Here is a 14,753-nt window from a genome sequence, read left to right as displayed (position 1 = left end):
TTCACCAGGGAGGATATGAAAAGTGGCAGGTTAGCCTTCTTAGACTGTGAGATTTCCATCAGTAATGGGGGACATCTAAAAGCTGACGTGTACCGTAAACCTACACATACGGATCAGTATCTAAGGTTTGACTCTCATCATCCACTGGAGCACAAACTGGGTGTCATCAGGACGCTACAACACAGAGCGAACACCATCCCCACTGACACAGCGGCCAGGGAGGCAGAAGGACAGCACATCAAGAAGGCCCTGAGTAAATGTGGTTATCCCAGCTGGACTTTTGTCAAAGCTGGGAAGGCGCCTAAAGAAAGCTCCAGCCGATCCAGGAGAGAAGGACAACCGCTGCCCAGGCGAAAACCTGTAGTGATCCCATATGTGTCAGGAGTATCGGAGCAGTTGAGACGCATTTTTTCTAAACACCGGGTCTCTGTGGCTTTTAAACCCCAAAACACGCTGCGCCAAAAACTGGTCCACCCCAAGGATCGGGTCCCCGACACAAACAGAGTAACATAGTGTGCGCTGTTAAGTGCCAGGAGGATTGCCAGGATTTATACATCGGGGAAACCAAACAACCTCTGGCGAAGCAGATGGCACAACACAGAAGAGCAACCTCATCAGGCCAGGACTCTGCAGTCTATTTACACCTACAGGCCAGTGGACACTCTTTCAACGATGAGGATGTACACATCCTGGACAGGGAGGAACGCTGGTTTGAGCGCGGAGTCAAGGAGGCCATTTACGTGAAAAGGGAAAGACCATCTCTGAATCGAGGAGGGGGCCTAAGGGTACATCTGTCACCATCTTACAATGCTGTGATTGCAGCCATTCCCCAACTCTCTGTGAATGGTACTCATGGCCATTGATCAGTGTTCTTTGATCAGTGGGTTTTGGTCAGTGATTGTTGATCAATGGTCATGGGAATTTGCATAATTATGATTAAGGAACTGACCTCACAGCCCATTGTTCCTTCAGTGGGCTGGTTTCAGTCATTATGCAAATGTACTGTTTATAAGGTTTGGGGAAACCTGCAGTCAGCTGAGACTGAAGAAGTCACTTGGATGAGTGACGAAACGTTTCTCCCACAAAACGCTACGTCCAGATGAACAGATTCAACTTTTGGAGACACACAATAAATAGTTCTTATAAAACAATAAAGATCATACAAACCAATTCAGTCACCTGAGTTTGTCCTTCCACTCTCAGAGCTTCCAGTCCAAATAGTGCGTCCTCTGAGAGTAAAAATTGCCATGTATCGCCACCGAGGTCTGCTGGAGTGCCACGTGTCACGGCCTAATGCTGAGGTCAGGTGGTACAAGAACAGGAAGGAGCTACTTCCCAGCAAGAAGTATCATCTAATCAGCCAAGATATCTACAGGCAGCTTGCTATCAATGATGTCTGCTCGTCAGATGAAGACACCTACACATGTGATGCACAGGATGATAAAACCTCCTGCCAGCTTCTGGTAGAGGGTGAGGTTCCCACACTTATGAAACCAAACTATGATGTCGGGAGCTGTGCAGTAGAGGTAATATGTATTATGCTGTACATGCAGAGCAGGCTATCACCATAGTGCGGGGGATGAAATCGGTGGAGGTGATGGAGCCAGAGCCTGCACGATTCCAGGTAGAGACCAACTTGAAATCAGGGAGGCCACCAAAGTGGACGCTGAACGGTGAGGTCCTGGAGCCATGCGCGGCAGTGAACATTGACAGGGAGGCCACCCTCCACAGCCTGTGCTTCACCTCCACAGAAAGCTCCATGTCAGGCCCGGTGGTCTTTGTAGCTGGAAAGAGTCGTTCCACCGCTCAGCTTACGGTTAAAGGTGAGTCTCCCACACCGCCTCAGGCTGATAAAATGGTATTCTCCAGTGAAATAATGGAAATACGCTGCTGAACAAGTAAACATGTCTTCCCTTTTAGAGCGGCCTCTTCAGGTGGTCCACCACTTGGATGACGTGGAGGCAAAAGAGAGCAGCTCTGTGACTCTGAGCTGTGAGTTTGCCCCATCTCCCAGGGTGGTGCGCTGGTTTAAGGGCCGCACAGCTCTGAAATCCTCTAACAAGTACAGCATGAATAGGGAGGGGAAACGAGCAGAGCTGACCATCCACGGCCTGACGGCGATGGATGCGGGACAGTACCGCTGTCTGGCTGGAGGGTCACAGAGCTCGGCACATGTTAAAGTAGAAGGTAGGTTTAGTGTGGTGTGATGCAAATGTTAATATAAAGCCTCTTCAGGACACGTTGATGAATTGAGCCTTTGTATTGCAGTGCGGAAACTGAAGTTGGTCAAACACCTTGAACCGGTGGAAATTGAGGAGAATGGCGTCGCCACTTTCTCATGCGAACTCAACTACGTGGTGGCCAATGTGGAATGGCTCCTCAACAACGTCCGGCTCTATTCCAACGCCATCAACAAGATCCACCACATGGGCACCATGCACAGGCTCACAATCAAAAAGCTTCGGCCACAGGAGAGCAGGGTTACCTTCAAAGCGGGCCTTCTCACTGAGACAACCACCTTAAAGGTCAAAGGTCAGTGACAGGAGGAGGCTTAAATTTCTCTGCGTTAATTTCTCAGAAACACAACCTGTGACTAACCTGTATTGTGTCCCAGAATGCCCAGCAGTGTTCCTGAGGCCTCTGGAGGATGCAGTTGGAGAGGAGCAAGGGGAGCTTTGTCTTCAGTGTGAAATTTCCAAAGAGACGGCGAGCCCTGCTTGGAAGAAGGACGGTGTAGTTCTGACAGCTGATGACAAACACGAGCTGCTCCAGTTTGGGAAGTCCATGGCTTTGGTCATCCATTCACTGAGTAAGGATGATGCAGGACAGTACACGTGTGATCTCGGCACAAGTCAGACCAAAGCTAAAGTCACAGTACATGGTGAGTAGTAGAAACAGAAACGCCATTTCTAATAAGCTCTCAAACCAGAGACTAAAATGTTTTATGTGAGTTTATCAGTAAAAGCATTGCTCTTGTATTTCTGAATCCTCAACCATTTAAGAATTTTAATAATTTAAGGTAACTATTTCTTTATTCTGCACCATGTTTAATGAGTGTCGGTGGTATTAAACCTTTCTGAGATCTCATCCACAGTTAGTATAGCATTCATAATACAAGAAGTACCGCTGATATATGTGGTCATTTACTGATTGTATTTATTTACAGACTTACACATTACAATCGTCCAGCGTTTGAAGACGACCGCTGTCCTCGAGGGAGACACCTGCACTTTTGAGTGTCTTCTCTCCCATGATCTTGACGATAAACCTTCTTGGACAATTAACGGCCAGCTCGTGGTTACCAACAGCCGCATTCAGCTCACCAACAGTGGCCGCATGTATACGATGACAGTTAGAGATGCGTTACTTACTGACGCTGGAGATGTGGTCTTCACAATTAAAGATCTAACCTGTAGGACCATGCTTTTTGTTCAAGGTAAATAATCTTTCCTAAGATATGGCCATGCCTGGAGAGTTCATACACATTATACATATCCTACACTGTAAATTGTTTCAAGCTGTTGAGCGAGCCAATGTGCATTTTCTCACACAGAGAAGCCAGTGCACATCTTCAGGGACTTGTTGAACGTCAAGGCCGTGCCTGGTGAGGATGCAGAGCTGACCTGTGAAATCACCAAACCTGAAGTCACCATCCGCTGGCTGAAAAATGGGCGTCTGATCAAGGAGAGCCCCAAGTATGAGATGAGCGTGGAGAAACATCTGGCACGATTGGTGATCAAAAGCACCACTATCCGAGACTCTGGAGAGTACTGCTGTGAGGCCGAAGGCGTGGCCTCCCGTGCCAAGCTTGAGATCAGAGGTAGCTTCGATTTGACTTTCATTAATTCTTGGTTTTATAAAGGTAGCAACCATTCACAGATAGAGGTAAAACACAAGTTGCAGCACGGAGGTACAGATTGAAAGGATCTATATTATCTCCATGTCTTTGGGTTTTTTATGGCTGGATCGGCTTTACTAAGCTCCCTTTTCATTTCAGAGTTACAGCACACGTTTGCCAGGGAGCTGAAAGACACTCGAGCAGAAGAAAAAGGAAAGGTGACACTCGAGTGCGAGACGAGGCAGCCAGCCAAACGCGTGACCTGGCTGAAGGGCTTGATTGAGCTGCGGCCTGGAAGGAAGTATGTCATCAGGCAGAAGGGCGTGGTGCTGTCCCTCACCATCACCTCACTGGAGAAATCGGACACAGATATTTATATATGTGATGTTGGCACCATGCAAAGCCGGGCACAGCTGACTGTGCAAGGTGAGATCATGTTGTTTAGTGAGAATTAAACTGGGCCATATCAGGCAGTGATAGAAAGTACTGTAAAACGAAGGAACCAACACACTGGTAGAAATACCAATAGTGCTGTAATGCATGCTGCTAACTTTTATCATTGCTGAGTAACATGTTTGGTAAAAATACTGATGGTGCTGATCGGGTCATGTATGTTGTAAGTTTGTAAGAGTTTTGTCTTTTCCATCTCTCAGGTCAGAAGGTGGTGATACTGGATGAACTGGAAGACGTTGAGTGTCTGGAGGGGGACACAGTCACATTCAGGTGTCGTATCTCTCCCAGTGACTACGCTGGGGCCAAGTGGTATTTGGATGAGACTTTGCTTTATACCAACGAGCTCAATGAGATCCAGGTGCTTTCAGGAGGCTTCCACACCCTTACGTTTAAACAGCTGGCCCGTAAAGACACTGGCACTATTTCCTTCGCAGCAGGGGACAAAAGATCTTACGCCTCGCTGTTGGTCCGAGGTAAAGCTGAGATCTTTGAGCTTTAACGTGTATTTTTTGTCACATCTTACATGTGCTGTGCTTCATCTTTTCATGATACCAGAAAGGCGTCCCACCATTTGTAAGTCACTTGAGGACTGTGAGGCCATCGAAGGAGGTGGCTTGATTTTGTCCTGTGTGACCTCCAAGCCGTGTCACATCCTGTGGTACAAAGATGGCTGTCTCATGTGGAACTCCTCAAGATACTTTACCAGTCGTTTGGGGTGCGAAGCTCGGCTGACCATCCGAGAAGTTTGCCAAACAGATGCAGGAGTGTACGAGTGCAGTGCTGGCTCTGTTACAACTAGGGCCGCGGTCACTGTCAAAGGTACGAATAGGCATTTGTTTGTCACGTGCTTGCTATGGGTCGAACATTTCTGGTAGATCGTATATGATTAGATAGGAGAAATTATAATAAGTAAAGATTTCCCCTCTTCATTGTCATTCCTAGCCATCCCAGCAGAGTTCATCCACCATTTGAAGCATGTGGAGGCCAAAGAAGGAGAAGCTGTCACCCTGACCTGTGAGTACTCTCTGCCTGGGGTCCAGGTCCACTGGAAGAAAGGTTTTGAGAGCATCAGGCCAGGAGACAAGTACGTGATGAGACAGAGGAAAACGATCAACTCTCTGACCATCAAAGCCCTGAAACCCGAGGACGCTGGACAGTATACATGCCAGTGCAGAGACCACCACACTACAGCAAGTCTCAAAGTACACGGTAAAGCTCTTCATCACACTTTACCAAAAATATCATTTTTTTAGTATTTACGGCCTGTTTTACATCCATTACGAGCTCATGCAAGTATAAAAGGAGCAGTGCAGTTTTATCCAGCTCACCTGGAGAAATACAGATGCATGCAACATGCAATAACTTACTGTGCACTGATATATGACAGTGGGCCACATACAGGTACAGCTGCTAATGCAATAAACTATCACACAAAGATTTTATCTTCTTTGTATTTATATCTATGATGTCACTCCTTATTTCCCAGCTGTTCCGATCACATTCATACAACAACTCAAGAATATGCAAGCAGAAGAGGGCAGCAGTGTCATATTGCGCTGTGAAATTTCCAAACCTGGAATACCGGTAGAGTGGAGGAAAGAGGATGAGGTGCTGAAGAATAGTGTGAAGTACCAGATAAGGAAAAGGGAGACCACACTGGAGCTCCTCATATGGAAACCTGTGCCCGAGGACGGTGGGGTCTACAGCTGTGTGTGTGCTGATCAGATGACATCTGCCACTGTCAAGATTACTGGTAGGAGTTTATTAACCAACTAGCTGATAAGGGAATAATTATGAGGAAATTCAAAGGCAATCTGTGATTATTTATCTGGTCTTAATGTGTTTCTCAGCTCTCCCAGTCACCTTCAAGCAGAAGCTGAGGAACGTGTTGATAGAGGAGGGCAACACTGCCACGTTACGCTGTGAGCTCTCCAAACCTGGTCACACAGTGGAGTGGAGGAAAGGCGGGGATGAACTGATAAGAAATGGAGAGAAATATCACATACGACAGAGAGACATGCTCATTGAACTGAGGATCTTTGACGTGACCCCCGAGGACAGCAACATCTACACATGCATCTGTGGAAACGTGGAGACCACCGCTACTCTGACTGTTAATGGTAACTTATATTCTAGTGTTTTCTGTGTATCTGGCAGGTACAGGGAGTCATACATTTGAAACCCATACGTTATGGCTTTAATTACCTCAATGAATTTCACAGCAGACCCATGAAAGAAGGATGTGCTGCTGTGTTGTATTTTTGTTTTCAGGCGCTTTACTTACTTATCTCGTCCACTTACTTTACCTTTTAGCTCTTCCCATCGTCTTCAAACAAAAGCTAAAAAATGTACAAGTCGAGGAAGGACACAACATCACGCTGTGTTGTGAGATCTCTAAACCTGGTGTCTCAGTGGAATGGAGGCTTGGAGGAGATCTGCTTGAGCACGGAGACAAGTACCAGATAAAGCAGAGGGACTCGGTCCTGGAGCTGACCATCAGAGATGCTGTACCAGAGGACAGCGGTGTCTACACATGTGTCTGCCGAGAGCAGAGGACAAAGTCTACTGTTAAAGTTATTGGTGAGTTTATTCTCTGTGTCTCTTTGTTACTTAACCCTGTAATGCCCTTTGTATCATATTTGATACATCAGTTTCTGAGACCTCTATCTCATCAACATGATCAATACTTGCCATAATTTCTAAATGTTTTTTTGTCTAAAATTAACATTGTTGTTAACAAAAGGTTGCTAAAAATGTCCAGTGTATCAAAAATATATCACACACAACATGATTTTGTTCTAAGTGTTAACAAACATCTCAGTTCCAAAAAATCTGAATTTTCTGGCTATTTTTGATGGGTTGGGTCTTACAGGGTTAATGAAAAGTTAAAGCATATATTCAGTAAGTCGACAGTTAATTGAAAAAGAAAGGGGGCTGGACTGACCAGACAATTACAAAACCTTGATTTTATTTCTTCTTTTCCAGTGATTTTGTTGTAAATTTGCTTGTGTGCTTTAGAAAGGCGGCCTCACAAAGTCATGAACTTTATCTTTAACATGCTAAATGAGGCCTGTACAGTCTGACCTTTGCTCAGGTGTCACAGACCTCAATGCTCCACACTAGCAAGCTTCCATCGTTTCTGCCTCTGTTGATCACACTTACTGAGGATCAGTTCATTAAGCACATCACCTGGCTGCTACTTACCTTCTTTATCTCTGTGGAAGCAGTAAGGCTAAACGTTGCTTTTCAAAGTAATGCACCTGTGAAAAATGTCTTTTCCACAAGAATGAACATTGACCTGTAAATCATATTTGTCTCGTTCTTGCCTTTGCTTTACTTCACACATATAAAAATGTGTTTGCCTTGACAGCGATCCCCGCGACATTTAAGGTGAGCCTGAAGAGTCAGGTGGCCGAAGAAGGGACCAGCATGACGTTACAGTGTGAGCTGTCAAAGAAGGGAGTCCCGATTCAGTGGCAGAAGCAGGGTCAGCTGCTCTCTGAGGAGGGATCTCGGGGAAAGTATCGCATAGAGCTCGAAGGAAAGACGGCTAAACTGACCGTTTTAAACATCCAACCAGAAGACGCAGGAAAATACAGCTGCATCACAGGAGATGAGAAAACCACCGCTGAAGTCAAAGTGAAACGTAAGTTTAAATCAGTTTGTGACTTTAGGAGGAACTGCATCAGTCCTGGCTATATAACCTCTGTGCTACATAAAAAAGCAGACATAAAGACTGAATAAGAAATCAATAAAGTGGGTAGGTGTAAACAGCAATTTACAAATCCATTCAATCACCCAAAAAAATCCATTTTCCAACAGCACTTCCTGTGACATTTAAACGGGAGATCCGGAACCTGGTGGTAAAGGAAGGCGACAGCGGCGTTTTCTGCTGTGAGCTCTCCAAACCTGGAGCTGCAATCAGCTGGAGGAAAGGCAGAGTCATTCTGAAACCTGGAGAGAAATACGAGATGAAACAGGACGGATGCGTCACCAGGCTGATCATCAACAACGTGGAGGACAGCGATGCCGGCAAATACACCTGCAAGACTAAAGACAGCCAATCCACTGCTGAGCTCACAGTCGTAGGTGAGACAAACGCATCCCCAACATCTGATTATGATTTTATAAAGCACTGTTCTTCCTTCTTTTTGAATTTTTATGTCATTATTTAACAGAGTCACCCAAGCGCAGACGCCAAAGAGGTCAGCCACAAAATAGTCAATAGAGCCGTCATCACGAGTCATCACTGTGTGAACCCATTCATGTTTCCATATGTCGTCACCCAGTTTGTGCCTAATGCCACAGTGATAGTTTGTACTCTGCAGCAAATGATTTCTTTTAAAGAACTGCATCATTTAAGCGTTCAAGTCAAAGTTTCCTGAATCTTATTATGAGCAGCAGTCCATCATTTGTCTCATGCAGGCATCATGAGACATACTCACAGCCTGGAATATAATGGATTGGAGTTTAATCCATTATAGTGCATATTAAATACCCACGTTTCCTCTGTAGTAGCTTTGTAGCAGAGTGGATACCTGGATAATGGATTTCTCCGTCTGTAGTCATGTTTTCCACTGATTGCTGAAGTTGTACCATAAACAACCCTCTTATGCTTTATGGATTTCAGTGTAATAATATAAGTAATAATTTTTTATGTTTTTTAAAAATCACATCCCTTTAGTGCGCAACACGTGATGTTCTCTTTGGCTCTTGGTTTTCGTTAGAGTCACCGCCTAGTTTCAAGATACTGCTAGCCAATCAGGAGGTGACGGAGGGCAGCAGCGTGGTTCTACGCTGTGAGCTCACCAAACCTGCGTCCGCGGTGGAGTGGAGGAGAGGAGGAGAGCTGCTGAAGAATGGAGACAAGTACCAGATGAGGAAAAAAGACCTGCAGGTGGAGATGAAGATCGCAGACCTCTGTGTGGAGGACAGTGGAGATTATACTTGTATATGTGGAGAACAGAGGACAACAGCTGAGATCAGAGTGAATGGTGAGCGCTGCTGCTTTCACTGTAGCAGTTTTTCATCTTTTTCAGCATCCTGAATGTCATAAAGTAACATTTAAAGATGAAGATGCTGACACTGTATGAACAGAGATATAGTGATGCAGTATGGAATCATTGTTAGTTTAAATTAATGTTTTTTTCTCCAGTTTATTTTGTCTTTTTCTTTGTTTAAATCTATTTTACATGTCATTGACTTTACCTCAGTGTCTACCTGTCAGAGCTACAGAAGCATAAAGGTGAAGTACATTTCAGGTGTCAGATGCTGTTTTTAGTATTCATGATGTCTCCTCTGCTCTATTCTAGAGCGGCCTATCAAATTTCTTCAAGACTTGAAGAATATTCAGGTGCAGGAGGGCGGTGTTGTTACACTGTGCTGTGAGCTGTCCCAGCCTGGGGTCCCCGTGCAGTGGACAAAGGGAGACACTGTCCTTTCCAATGGAGACAAATACCAGATCAAGCAGAGCGGCTGCATCCACGAGCTCCACATCAGGAAAAGCCTCCCTGAGGACAGCGGGACCTACAGCTGCATTTGTGATGAGATAAAATCCATGGCAACAACAATCGTTACTGGTGAGATGCATTCAGCAACATCATTTATCATTAAGCTTTAATAATCTTCAGATTTTTCTGTGTTTTTGTAATGTTTCTGGCTATCACTCCTTAGCAATACCAGTGACCTTTAAGCAGAAACTGAAGAACCAGGAAGCTGTGGAGGAGGGCTGCGTGACCTTACGCTGTGAGCTTTCAAAAGCCGGAGTCCCCGTGGAGTGGAGGAAAGAGGCTCACCTGGTGAAAGAGGGAGAAAAAATTCAAATAAAGCAAGAAGGCCGAGTGGTGGAGATGTTAATCAGAAATGTAACTCTGGCAGACTCTGGCGAGTACAGCTGTTCTGTTGGGACCGTTGTGACATCAGCTGACATCAAAGTAAGAGGTATGCTTCACTACAGCTTCACTACAGCTTCACTATAGCTTCACTACAGCTGCACAATAGCTGCACTACAGCTGGGGTAGAGATACAAAGTGTCCAGCTGGGAATCCCCACAGGAGAAAAACACCCAGCACTTCCAATTAACCACGGCAGATTTAGAAAATGATTTGTAATTTCAGATTTCACTCACTTTGTATTCTTTTCTGTAGCACTTCCTGTTACATTTACAAAGGAGGTTGAGAATTTGGAGGTGAGGGAGGGGGACGGTGGAGTTTTCTGCTGTGAGCTCTCCAAACCTGGAGCTCCGGTGGACTGGAGAAAAGGCAGAGTGATCCTGAAGCCTGGATACAAATATGAGATGAAACAGGAGGGACGCGTCACCAAGCTGATCATCAACAACGTGGAGGAGAGCGATGCTGGCAAATACACCTGCAAGACTAAAGACAGCCAATCCACTGCTGAGCTCACAGTTAAAGGTAAAACACAGCTCCCACGCTAGAAACACTGAATCTGAAAGAGTGAACTTTTATAAAATAAAGTCAAGTAACTCCACAACTCCTCTTTGGTGCTTCTTGCAGCGCCGCCAGTCACATTCAAAACTAAGCTAAAGAACCAGCAGGTGGAGGAGGAGAACAGCGTGACCCTGAGCTGCGAGCTGTCCAAGCCTGGCCTTGCTGTGGAGTGGCGGAAAGGAGAAGAGCTGCTGAGGAATAATTTCAAGTACCAGATTAAAAACCGAAACAACGTCATGGAGCTGACGGTCAAAAATGCACAACTGGAGGACAGTGGCCTCTACAGCTGTTTCCATGGAGATGTCAAGACTACAGCCAATGTCACAATCACACGTAAGCCAAGAGTGTAGATGTGAAAGTGTTTGGTTCATTCATACTTCTACAGCCTACGTTTCTGCTCGTTTTAAAAGGTACCAAATGAAGCAGTATGATCTTGTCTTATATGTTCTTTCCTGATCATTAGACTTCAAATTCGATTTTCTACCCCACATCCACAGCTATACCGCTTACGTTCAGAATGGGTCTGAAGAACCAGGAGGCCCCTGAAGGAGGCAACGTGTCCCTGCGCTGTGAACTATCCAGGGCCGGGGTGCCCGTACAGTGGTGGAAGGGGGAGGACCAGCTTTATCATGGAGGAAGATATCAGATGATACTGAAGGGGAGGATAGCTGAGATGACCATCAGGAACATCCAGCCAGAGGATGTCGGCGAGTACAGCTGCGCCTTCGGGGAGCAGAAGACGACAGCTGAAGTCAACGTGAGAGGTATTCGAAAATTGTACAGTTTTTTGCGAATCGCGACCTTATCGTGGTGGAGGGGTTTGTGTGTCCCGGGGAGCCCAGGGGCTATGTTGTCCGGGGGCTGGTAGGGTCTCCCATAGCAAACTGGTCCTGGGTGAGGGACCAGACAAAGAGCGATTCAGAAGACCCCTATGAGAAGGACATCAAGAGAACAGTTCACCCTGCCTGGGAAAGGATTACCGGGGCCCCGCCCTGGAGCCATGCCCGAGGCTGAGCATCTGGTGGCTGGGCCTTAGTCCACGGGGCCCGGCCAGGCACAGCCTGAAAAGGGGACATGGACCCATCCTCGAGGCCCACCACCGTAGGGGTCGGGTGCATTGTGTGCCGGGCGGCGGCCAGGAGCGGAGGCCCTGGGGGACCGATCCCCGTCTGCCAAGACTGAATTGATAGATTGATAGATATACCTTTATTAGTCCCACAAGGGGGAAATTTCATAAGAATTCTTATTCTTCAGGCCCGACCCGTGCTGTATAACTGTGCATTAAACATGCTGGAGTTATATTTGTGGAAACACAATCCCACAATTCATATGAACCCATTCATTTGTCCGTTTTCTGGACCGCTTACCACCCTGTGAGAGGCAGGGTCCACTCAGCAAAAGCTGCTAGTTTTTACATAATAATTAATATTAATTAATTCACACAGCTGGGTCATCACTGCTGGGTTACTGTCATAATCACCTCTTTGTTAAATTGGGTGTAAAGTCATCTGAATATCTCTTTTCTTTCTTCACCCAGCGGCAGCATCTGTGTTCTTTGAAAAGGAACTTGAGAGCCAAACTGTGATGGAGGGGAAGTCTGTGCTGTTCTCCTGTGAAGTCTCCAGTCCTAACGTGCCCGTAACGTGGAAGAAGGGCAACACTGTGGTGGAAGAAGGAGGACGTTATATCGTAACAAAGAAAGGCCCCAGTCACACTCTGGAGATCAAGAAATTGCATCTGGAGGATGCTGGGGAGTTCTGCTGTATCACCAGGGGCAAGAAGACCACTGCCAAGTTGATTGTCAGGGGTAGGTGTATATGGCAGTCTAATGTCATTATTTGTTGATATATTGGGCTAATTTATTTACATGACACGAATTCCAGAGCTGGCCCTTCTGAGTTGAGTTAATGTAAAAGTATCAAATTCCCTTTTCTAAAAAAAAAAGAAGCTGTATCTAGCTCCTTCTTCCTCCGCAGAGCGCGTTCGGATCGTTACAGAGCTTCAAGACAAAGCGGTGACAGCGGGAGAGGACGCGGTGTTTGTGTGCGAGCTGAGCCACGCAGACGTGAGCGAGGGCGTCTGGTGGCTTGGGAACAGCCCTCTGCAGAAGAACGAGATGAATCAGATGACGTGTCACGGCCGACAGCACCGACTGGTGCTCACCATGACAACGCCTGAGGAGACGGGCACGGTTGCTTTTGTGGTCGGGGAGGAGAGGACCTCTGCACGCCTGCTGGTTGTTCCGAAGCCTAAAGGTGAGCAGAAGAATACAGTGGAGAGGGTGTATTTAAGTAAAAACTAACAAAATGCTTCAAAGTTATGTACCCCCTGATGATCACTGGGATTTGATATCAAATTCTAGTTTTATTGGAGGAGAAGCCCAAAGACACGGTGGTCATGGAGGGCGAGACGGCTACTTTGAGTTGCACCACCTCTGACCTCACCACCTTGGTTACCTGGAAACGCAACCACATTCCTCTTCGAAATGGTGATAAATACGAGATGCGCAAGGAGGGAAAAGTCAACCTGCTGCTCATCCGTGATGTCGACCCCCTGGATACTGGTGTATACTCCTGTGATACAGGAGACATGCAGAGCACTGCCAAACTTACCGTCACTGGTACTTCAGGGCAATGAGCTAAACAATCTTATGATCAGCACGTACAGTAAAGCGTTATTCTTGTACTGAGCATCCCCATTTCTGCCCTTTTTCCCCAGAGCTTCCTCCGTTCTTCCAGGAGGAGCTTCAGAGTGTGGAAGCTGAAGAAGGAGCTTCGGCCACCCTGTACTGCGAGTTGTCCAAACTTGGAGTACCAGTTCAGTGGAAGAAAAACAGCTTGCCCCTAAGAGCGAGCAGGAAGTATGAGATGCGACAGGACGGTTGCTTCCTCCAGCTTCACATCAAGGAGCTCAAACTTGAAGACAGTGGCAGCTACTCGTGCCAAGCAGGGGGTGCAGAGACCAGTGCAACTGTGTCTGTGAAAGGTGTGTGACGTGTGTTGCGGAAATTTCTTAACAAAGCCTCCCATGCATGAGGAGAGGCGTCAGTCAGGGGGCACTGAAAGTAGTCTCTAACAATGAACAGTTCAGGTCCTTTTTATACACAGTCACAGAACAAAAGGCTTTTACAGTTGCAGTTCACACCTTGGCTCTAAGCAGACAGACTCTCCGTCACCTGTGTGAATCTCCCCCACTCTGGGGTCAAGTCTTCCTGTGTGAGCTTCCGTCTCCTGGGAGACATTCACCAGTTTCTCACCGTCTGTCTCCCAGCGTGAATGAGGTGTGAACCAGACATACTAAACTAAGTAACATGAAAGCATTTCATCAAGACAATACATTAAAGAGAGATCCCACAACCCTTACTAAACTAAGTAACATGAAAGCAAGACAATACATTAAAAAAACAATACACTAAAGAGAAATCCCACAACAGTTCCCACCCTCTTGATTGCATCTCAATCACTAGTACCAAGGATTTCTCTTCCTAACATTCTGTTAATTACATCAGCAATATTGCACACTTCATAGGTTTCACAATATGCATCATTCTTGCAGTGTCAGGAAAATAGTTTCACTCATCACACTCATCTTCGCTTTCGCTATCATCATTGTAATTTCGAGCTTGCAACAGGGGAAGGTGCAATTTTCGGGAACTCACATTTCCTTGTGACCTTTACATTGCACAGATCAAAAATGACAGTCTAGGGGGTTGAATACACATAGTGTAGTCGAATGTGTCCATCATGCTAAATCAAGCATTTCCTCTCATCTCGTGGGTTGCTCCTTCTGTTGCACGAACCTCCTTGGATGTTGGTATGGTGCCCAGCCGCTGATCTCTCCTGAGGCTCCACCAGAGGGCAACCATCAGCCCACTGAAGAGCATCAGAGCTACCCCAGTGATGAGGTGCTTTCTGGCTTGTCGCATTGTTGCAGGTAGAGGGTAGACTGCCTACTACCTGAATGAAGTGTGGGGATTATTCTGCCCCGTTTGTCTTTTCTAGTTGCTCCTCCGT

At 46.3% G+C, this 14,753-nt stretch overlaps 1 protein-coding gene across 1 annotated transcript in view; it reads left to right on the top strand.

Annotated features, from left to right (window-relative positions):
- Positions 1 to 14,753, top strand: part of obscna (obscurin, cytoskeletal calmodulin and titin-interacting RhoGEF a) — a 46,710-nt gene that overhangs the window by 1,377 nt on the left and 30,580 nt on the right. Inside the window, exons 4-29 of the mRNA XM_039607082.1 lie at positions 1,204 to 1,470; positions 1,554 to 1,823; positions 1,921 to 2,187; positions 2,269 to 2,532; positions 2,615 to 2,881; positions 3,167 to 3,436; positions 3,554 to 3,820; positions 3,998 to 4,264; positions 4,492 to 4,764; positions 4,847 to 5,110; positions 5,234 to 5,500; positions 5,778 to 6,044; positions 6,142 to 6,411; positions 6,605 to 6,871; positions 7,662 to 7,937; positions 8,114 to 8,380; positions 9,019 to 9,285; positions 9,604 to 9,870; positions 9,965 to 10,231; positions 10,438 to 10,704; positions 10,807 to 11,073; positions 11,238 to 11,504; positions 12,278 to 12,547; positions 12,717 to 12,995; positions 13,103 to 13,360; positions 13,459 to 13,725. Of these exons, the coding sequence (XP_039463016.1) occupies positions 1,204 to 1,470; positions 1,554 to 1,823; positions 1,921 to 2,187; positions 2,269 to 2,532; positions 2,615 to 2,881; positions 3,167 to 3,436; positions 3,554 to 3,820; positions 3,998 to 4,264; positions 4,492 to 4,764; positions 4,847 to 5,110; positions 5,234 to 5,500; positions 5,778 to 6,044; positions 6,142 to 6,411; positions 6,605 to 6,871; positions 7,662 to 7,937; positions 8,114 to 8,380; positions 9,019 to 9,285; positions 9,604 to 9,870; positions 9,965 to 10,231; positions 10,438 to 10,704; positions 10,807 to 11,073; positions 11,238 to 11,504; positions 12,278 to 12,547; positions 12,717 to 12,995; positions 13,103 to 13,360; positions 13,459 to 13,725 (6,966 nt within the window). The remainder of the gene's footprint in view (positions 1 to 1,203; positions 1,471 to 1,553; positions 1,824 to 1,920; positions 2,188 to 2,268; positions 2,533 to 2,614; positions 2,882 to 3,166; positions 3,437 to 3,553; positions 3,821 to 3,997; positions 4,265 to 4,491; positions 4,765 to 4,846; positions 5,111 to 5,233; positions 5,501 to 5,777; positions 6,045 to 6,141; positions 6,412 to 6,604; positions 6,872 to 7,661; positions 7,938 to 8,113; positions 8,381 to 9,018; positions 9,286 to 9,603; positions 9,871 to 9,964; positions 10,232 to 10,437; positions 10,705 to 10,806; positions 11,074 to 11,237; positions 11,505 to 12,277; positions 12,548 to 12,716; positions 12,996 to 13,102; positions 13,361 to 13,458; positions 13,726 to 14,753) is intronic.

Source organism: Oreochromis aureus, linkage group 23, assembly GCF_013358895.1.
Source record: "Oreochromis aureus strain Israel breed Guangdong linkage group 23, ZZ_aureus, whole genome shotgun sequence".
NCBI lineage: Eukaryota > Metazoa > Chordata > Actinopteri > Cichliformes > Cichlidae > Oreochromis > Oreochromis aureus.
This window is presented reverse-complemented; position numbering and strand designations above follow the sequence as displayed.